We start from the raw sequence: 8218 nt of genomic DNA, 5'->3' as shown, positions 1-8218 counted from the left end.
ATATCTACAAAAAAAAAAAAAAAGAATGGGCCTCATGAAACTGAAAAGCATCTGTAAGGCAAAGGATACCATCAATCAGAAAAAATGGTAGCCTACAAAATGGGAAAATATTTTCACCAAATCCTCATATAACAGAGGGTTCATCTCCAAAGTATATAAAGAACTCAAGAAATTAGATATCAAAAACCTCAAAAATAATAGAATTTAGAATGGAGTTTAGAGATCTAAACAGAATTCTCAACACAGAAATCTCAAATAGCTTAGAAACCTTTTTTTAAAAATGCTCAAAATCCATCAGGGAAATGCAAATCAAAACTATTTTGAAATTCTAATTTACAGCTGTCAGAATGGTAAAGATAATAACACAAGTGACAGCTCATGCTGATGAGGATGTGGAGCAAGGTGAACACTCCTTCATTGCTGGTGGGAGTGCAAACTTATACAACTACTATGGAAGTCAACATAGAATTCCCTCAAAAAATTGGGATTTGATTTCCTTCAAGACCCAGGTTTAGCACTCTTGAGCATATACCCAAAGGATGTTCCATATACCACTAAGATACTTGCTCACATGATAATTGTGGCATTATTTATAATACCCAGAACTAAAAATGACATTTATGTCCCTCAACAGATTAATGATAAAGAAAATGTATATTTACACAATGTAGTATTATTCAGTTGTTTAAAAAAATAACTTTATGAAATTTGCAAGCAAATGGGTAGAGCTAGAAAAAAAAATCATCCTGAGTAAGGTAACCTAGACACTGAAAGACAAATGTGGTACATGTTCACTTGTTAGTGGATATTAGCTGCTAATTAAATGATGATAAAGCTACAATCTGTAAATACAGAGAAGTTAGGTAAAGAGGAGGGAGGGCTTATGGATATCCCTGGGAAGAGGAAATTGAATAGATCTTACAAGTGTTCTGGTGATGGCTGTAGATGAGATTGGGAAAGACCAGTGTGGGCAAGAAGGGAGATTGGATGGAAGGATAGAGTACAGAGAAATTTGACTGAAATTGGGAAGCATTTCAGGAGTGGTATGAAAACCTAGTGCTCTGGAAACTTCCTGGAATCTATGAAAATGATTCTAATGAATACAGTATCTCAACTGGCCATCTCTTGGAATAAAGCAAAGCTTCAGTGGAGGTACTGGGTTACATTCAATTGAGTTGTTGACAAAGAGGGTACCAAGGAAAGCCCCAAACAACCCAGGATGCTGTTAAAATAAAGGGATGCTCTCGAAAAACTGACAGTGAGGCTCCATTACCAAGGACAACCTCCACAGAATTCATTGAACACAGAGACATCAAGCAGGTGCCTACATGTAGCCTTCACTCCTAAGTTCTAGCCTCTTTGGTACAGGAAGGTACTGTGCAGGCTACTGTAAGAGAAACCTAGACACAAACACAACCACAAAAACTTTGACCTACAATTTATCCTGCCTGCAAAATATGCTAGGGCAACAATAGCTTGGAACTTGTGGGAATAGCCAATCAATGTCTGATTTGACTTAAGTCCCATTCTGTAAGAAGGGACCCATATCCAGCACTGCTTGGGTAACCAAGAACCAAAGACCTATGGTAAAACCAAACAGAACTGGTCAAGTAAAGAAAAAAATCAATAAAATGATTTCTAATGATATTCTGCTATACTCAGTCATCATCAGAGAACTTCCTCTAGCAGCAGAGGGGATCAGATGCAGAGACCCATAGACAGAGAATATACAGTCTAAAGTGGAGACCTGGATCAAAGCCCTCCCCTCTGAGCTCAGAGAATCCTGTGAAATTGGTAGAAAATATGTAAGAGCTAGAAAAGATAGAGGACACCAGGAGAACAGGACCCTCTGAATCAATTAAGCAAGGCACTTATGAGATCACAAAGACTGAAGCACCAAACATAGGGCCTACAGGGTCTGCAACAGATACTCTGCAGATAGATGATAGATGGATGGATGGATGGATGGATAGATAGATAGATAGATAGATAGATAGATAGATAGATAGATAGATAGATAGATAAAGATAGATACATAGATACATACATAGATACATAGATAGATGCATAGATAGATAGCTATTAGCTTAGTATTTTCATTGGATTACCAACTTAGAGAACAACTGGGTCTCTGACTCTTGTAGCAGCTCTTAGGACCCTTCTCTGACTCTTGTGGCTGCTCTTAGGACTCTTCTGTTAGGTTGCTGTGTTCAACTTCAATATGATAGTCTTTCCTTTGTCATATTATATTTTATTTTGTAATGTTTGGTTGTTATCTCTTAGAAGTCTGTTATTCTCCAGTGAGAGATAGAAAGGGAGTGGATCCAAAGTAGATGGGAGGTGGGGAAGAAGTGGAAGAAATGGAGGTAGGTGAAAGTATGATCAGGATATATTGTATAAGGATACAATCTATCTTCAATGAAAGAAAAAAAGGTCACAGATCATAGAGGGTATAAGCTTGAGTAAGACAAATAATCACCCAATAGGCAAGTGGTCACCGAAAGGTGACTAAAGGAAACTCTCCCACACAATACTTTAAATACTGCAGATACTGTTTTTATGTGTATTTTCCTGCCTCTATGAAGAAAATAATTATGTTGGAGAAGAACAACACACATAAGTTTAAAGAGTTAAGTAATATCAAAATTTTATTCATGATGTTTGACAAAAGAAAGCTGCTTATCAAATACTGTAAATTGTGTTAATCCAAACATGCCTAAACATAATCATTAATACCTATAATTAAGCACCATGTAAAGTTTCATTTATGAGTACTTTTTTATAATAATTATATAGTTTAGAAGAATGAGAGCACAATTGAATAATAATAGGTAGTAGAGACAACTCACTCCACACATATTTCTTTATCGAGTTTGCAGCTCTTAATATTGCTCTCATTTTTCTAAACAGTGTAGGTCAAGGCAAGTCCACAACTGTTGTAAGTTAGCAATTGGAGATGAAGACAGGTGTCTATTAACTATCTTTATTGCTTTGCTGTGTCTGTAAAATTATTGTTCTCCTTATCAAGGGCTGTGACACGCAGATGATCTATGACCTGCTGCTAAGATTGAAATCCACTATTTATTTACCTGGTGACTTTGTCTGCAAAAAGGTGAGTGCATGCTATTTTCAGGTGCATAGTTAATAGTGCATTGGAAGAATTTGGACATAGGTCAATAATGTATTTTAAATAAAATCTGTCCAGAGTGACTTCCATATTATAAAACACTATGACATACAAAATTCTACAAAATGACAATGAATGCTTGGAGTTCAAATGGAACAAGATAATGTAGGTTCAATTGCATAGATCATAGAATAGACATGTAGATAGTTCAAAAGCTCTTTGTATAAATTTAAATTACCAATCACAATGCACCATCAAGTTTAAATACATTAAATGAAAGATAAAATGTAGAATGTAGATGTGACATGTGCTTTTGACTTTTGTGATATCAGCAAGCTATCTCTGTTCTATTTTGCTCACAGTGTAATCAATGATAATTTTTAAGCATTTATTGTGAATTTGATGACTACAAAAGTACTACATGTTCATTATTTCTTAAATAGAAAACATATAAATGACAAACATGAAATTCATCATGAAAAAATATTAACTATTTCCAAATATTGTACCTGTATTTTTATACAGATAAACGAGTCTGTCTCATCATGTAGTCCTGACTTCCCTGGAACCCACTATGTAAACCAGGTTGCCCTGCAACTCATAGATATCTGCCTATCTGTGCCTCTCAAGTATTGGGATTAGAGGTGTTTGTCACCAAGCCTGGCTCTGATCATTATCTTAAACATAATTAAGAATAAATCTAGGGGCCAGAAAAATGGCTCAGCAGGTAAGGGCACTGACTATTCTTCCAAAGGTCCTGAGTTCGGATCCGAGCAACCACATGGTGGCTCACAACCACCTGTAATGAGACTGGATGCTCTCTTCTGAGTGTCTGAAGACAGCTACAGTGAATTATGCTGGAGTGAGTGGGGCTGGCATAGGTCCTGAGTTCAATTCCCAGCAGCCACATGATAGCTCACAGCCATCTGCACAGTTACAGTGTACTCATGTACTCATACACATAAAATAAATAAAATAAATCTTAAAAAAAAAAAAGAATATATATATATAGGTCTGGGCCAGTGCCCTAAGTATACCTTGGACACAAATTCTGCAGCCAGTCCCACAACACCCAGAGGAAGCTCTATTCTCAGGCACTCTAAAACACCCAGGATTATAGGATCAGAGGTGAGGAGGACACTACATATGTCCCAACACCAGGAATAACTGGGAACAGCAGGACCCAGGCACACAGGAACTTGGCCAGTCCGGTGGCACAAGTTGCTTCCAGTCTGTCTGGGCAGACCTTGAGCTCAAACTCTGCAACAAGTCCCATAATACCCAGAGTAAGCTCTACACCCAAGTGCTCTAATGGTCCCAGGATCACAGGATCCCAAAATCACAGGATCACAGAGACAGCTTGATTCTGAGGGGTTCTGACACAACCAGGATCACAGGAAGGACAGGCCCTAGTCAGATTTAGCAAGGGCAGGTAGCACTAGAGATAACCAGATAGCAGGAGGCAAGCATAAGAACATAAGCAACAGAAACCAAGGTTACTTGGCATCATCAGAATCCAATACTCCCACCATAGCAAGATCTGGACACCATCACACTGGAAAAGCAAGATTCAGATACAAAATCACTTCTCATGGTAATGATAGAGGACATTAAGAAGGACATAAATAACTCCCTTACAGAAATACAGGAAGACACAGGTAAACAGTTAGAAGCCCTTAAAGAGGAAACACAAAAATCCCTTAAAGAATGACAGGAAAAGACAATCAAACAGGTGTAGGAAATGAACAAAACCATCCAGGATCTAAAATGGAAATAGAAACAATAAATAAATCACAAAGGGAGACAACCCTGGAGTTAGAAAACCTATGAAAGAGATCAGGAGTCATAGGTGGGAGCATTACCAATAGAATATAAGAGATAAAAGAGAGAATCTCAGGGGAAAAAGATATCATAGTAAACATTGACACAACAGTCAAAAAAAAAAACACAAAAAGCAAAAAGTTCCTAATCCAAAACATCCAGGAAATCCAGGACGCAATGAAAAGACCAAACCTAAGGAAAATAGGTTTAGAAGAGAGTGAAGACTCCCAAAGTAATGGGCCAGTAAATATCTTCAACAAAATTATAGAAGAAAATTTCCCCAACCTAAAGAAAGAGATGCTCATGAACAGATAAGAAGCCTACAGAACTCCATAGAGACTGGACCAGAAAAGAAATTCTTCCTGTCACATGATCATCAAAACACTAAATGCACTAAACAAAGAAAGAACTGTAAAAGCAGTAAGGGGAAAAGACCAAGTAACATATAAAGGCAGGCCTATCAGAATTACACCAGACTTCTCACGAGAGAATATGAGAGCTAGAAGATCCTGGGCAGATGTCATACAGACCCTAAGAGAACACAAATGCCAGCCCAGGCTACTATAGCCAGCAAAACTCTCAATTACCATAGGTGGAGAAAACAAGATATTCCATGACAAAACCAAATTTATACAATATCTTTCCACAAATCCAGCCCTGCAAAGGGTAATAGATGGAAAGCACCAACATAAGGAGTAAATACACCCTAGAAGAAGCAAGAAAGTAACCTTTCAACAAATCCACACAAATCTAATTCCACCTTTAACAACAAAAATAACAGGAAGTAACAATTACTTTTTCTTAATATCTCTTAATACGAAAATTAACATTATCCTAATGGATTCAAATTCAGAAGTATGAGGAACTGGAAATTTGTTGGTTCTCATCCAATGGTCTCTCTAATTTGGTGATTGGAGAAATAGGTCCAATATTGTACAATCCATATATACTTTCTGCTTGTTTGTACCTGACAGTGTCTTGCTATGTACCACATAATGGTCTTGAAATCATGCTTTTCCTATCTTAGCCTATTAGTAGGATTGTTTCTTTGATGTTTTACACTATACTATGGTTTTCAGAACATCTTATGTATTTCAAAATTATTTATACAGCCAAAAGAAACCCAAACAATTAACTTGGGAGGTAGCTTGTAAGTGAACAACAAAGAGAGAGACTGAATGCTTTGCTTGATGTTTGCAACTATTGTATCACGTTTGAAGAAAAGGACTTTATAAGTTACTCTTTCTCTGAGATGAATGCTTTTCAAAATCATCACAGCCAATGGACCAGATTCTTACCCTCACCCAATGTCTGTGCTACCCTCCAAGCAGAACCATTATTAATTGAAACAGTTGGTGAATGACTTCACGGACAGACCATCTTAATACACACACCATTTCTTAAATGAGTGTAACCTGTTCTCTGTGGGCTGAGAATGAAGACAATCACTAAATCAGACAGCTTTGACCATAGTGGGAAATCTGTATCCAAAAATCAAGCCTACAGTTCACTCCTTGGTGCAGCAGAACTGTCAACTCTTAGCTTAGCTACTAGGGAGGTAAAATCCTTTGGCAATGTGAGGGACATTGAAGTACAGCCTTATTACAATGAACTCCAATTCTAAATATTGTTCTTATTTTGGGCTTGTTCTACAGTAAGAGCCAAGATTTTAAGCTCTACTAAAAACAAAACAAAACAAACAAACAAAAAAACTTTATCTATTTATGTTCATTTAAAAAAAACTAGTAGTGATATATTATTTTAAAATATATAGCTAATATGTTTGGAGTTATTTAAAATTTATATTGAGAAAAACACATGTATTTTCAGTATTGCTGCAGACAAGCATCTACTTAGGACTGTTCAATTGATTGTTTTATATCAAAAACTTTTATAATACTCATTTTTATTGTTACAATATTTTATAAATTTTAAAGAATATGACAAAATTAAAAAACAAAAGGAATTGCAGGTATTGAAGGGGGGTCTCTGGGAGGAGTTGGGGTACAAAAGAGAAACAAGAATGTGCTGTAATTCTATTTACTTAAAATATGTTTTTAAATGTTAACAAGTCCAGGAAAACTGAAATCCTGTATCTTTTCTCATCATAATGCAATAAAGGTTTAATCAAAGAAAAATAAATAATTTTTTATGAAAAAAAGAATATATCTATAATCACAGCTCTCAGCAGGATCACAAGTCAAGGTTATCAGGAACTACATAGGGAGTTCTAGGTCTCCTAATTTACAGAGCAAGTTCTTGTCCAAAAAAAAGAAAGAGAATGAGATCCTGAATTTTATATTTAGAGAAACTAACTCAATGATAAAGCTAATAATAAAAAATTAAAAAATAGAACATTAAACTATGTGTTTATATGATATCAAAGTAGAAGTAAAAATGTCTAGGAGAACAAAGGAGACTAACAAATGCAGTTAAAAAAGAAAGGTAGGAGGGTGTGGTGGGATATGTTCAACATATAATATATATTGGTATGGATTTCTAAAAAATGAATAAAATTTTAAAATAAATGAAAATGTACAATACAAAAATATGGAGATGACCTGAGACCTTGAGGAGTTCACAAATGAGTGCAGATAAGAAACACATGCCTCATCCCAAAACAGTGTGAATAAGCACCATGTTATAGGACATAAAGCAAGGGCAGGACCTGGAAGACTTCTGCAGAAAGCTGTAGTAAGTCTTGGGAAATAAACAGAAGTGAACTCAAGTGTTGCATGAGTATGGAAAAGAACTAACAGCAGATAGGAAGGAATTGTGTCTTCAGCAAGAATATCAAGAACTACAATAAGACATGTTAAAACAGTGTTATTTATTTCATAAGCAAAATGTGGTTTTGAATACTCTAAGACAGATACTAGACAAAGACAAGTGCCCTGTCCTGGGGTTTTATAGTCTAGTGTTAATGCAACACCTCACACTATATCAGCATCGTATGAACACAGGAGTCTGGGCTCCACACCTAGTTCTGATGAAGTCTATATATTAGCATTTAGAGAAAACCCATCTGATTCTAAAATACAGCCATGAGAAGGGTAGACCTGATGAAAGAGAATTTAAACAAATATATAACTGGAAAATGTACAAATTATGTAAGTAGAGGCAGAAGTTGTTAGAAGTTGGGAGAGAGAAGTTGTCAGTTTGTCAGGTGTGACCTTTGTCAAATCTAAAGATAAATAGTTCTTTAGTAAAGAAAAAAAGAAAAAGGAAATCAGGCTAATAGGTTGTTTTTTTTTTTTTTTTTTTTTTTTT

General features: G+C 35.9%; 1 protein-coding gene across 1 annotated transcript in view; it reads left to right on the top strand.

Moving 5' to 3' along the window:
- Positions 1-8218, top strand: part of Cngb3 (cyclic nucleotide gated channel subunit beta 3) — a 214879-nt gene that overhangs the window by 169426 nt on the left and 37235 nt on the right. The window contains 1 exon segment of the mRNA XM_031368771.1: positions 3029-3112. Coding sequence (XP_031224631.1) covers positions 3029-3112 — 84 coding nt within the window.

The sequence above is a fragment of the Mastomys coucha genome, unplaced genomic scaffold, assembly GCF_008632895.1.
Source record: "Mastomys coucha isolate ucsf_1 unplaced genomic scaffold, UCSF_Mcou_1 pScaffold14, whole genome shotgun sequence".
Classification (NCBI taxonomy): domain Eukaryota; kingdom Metazoa; phylum Chordata; class Mammalia; order Rodentia; family Muridae; genus Mastomys; species Mastomys coucha.
This window is presented reverse-complemented; position numbering and strand designations above follow the sequence as displayed.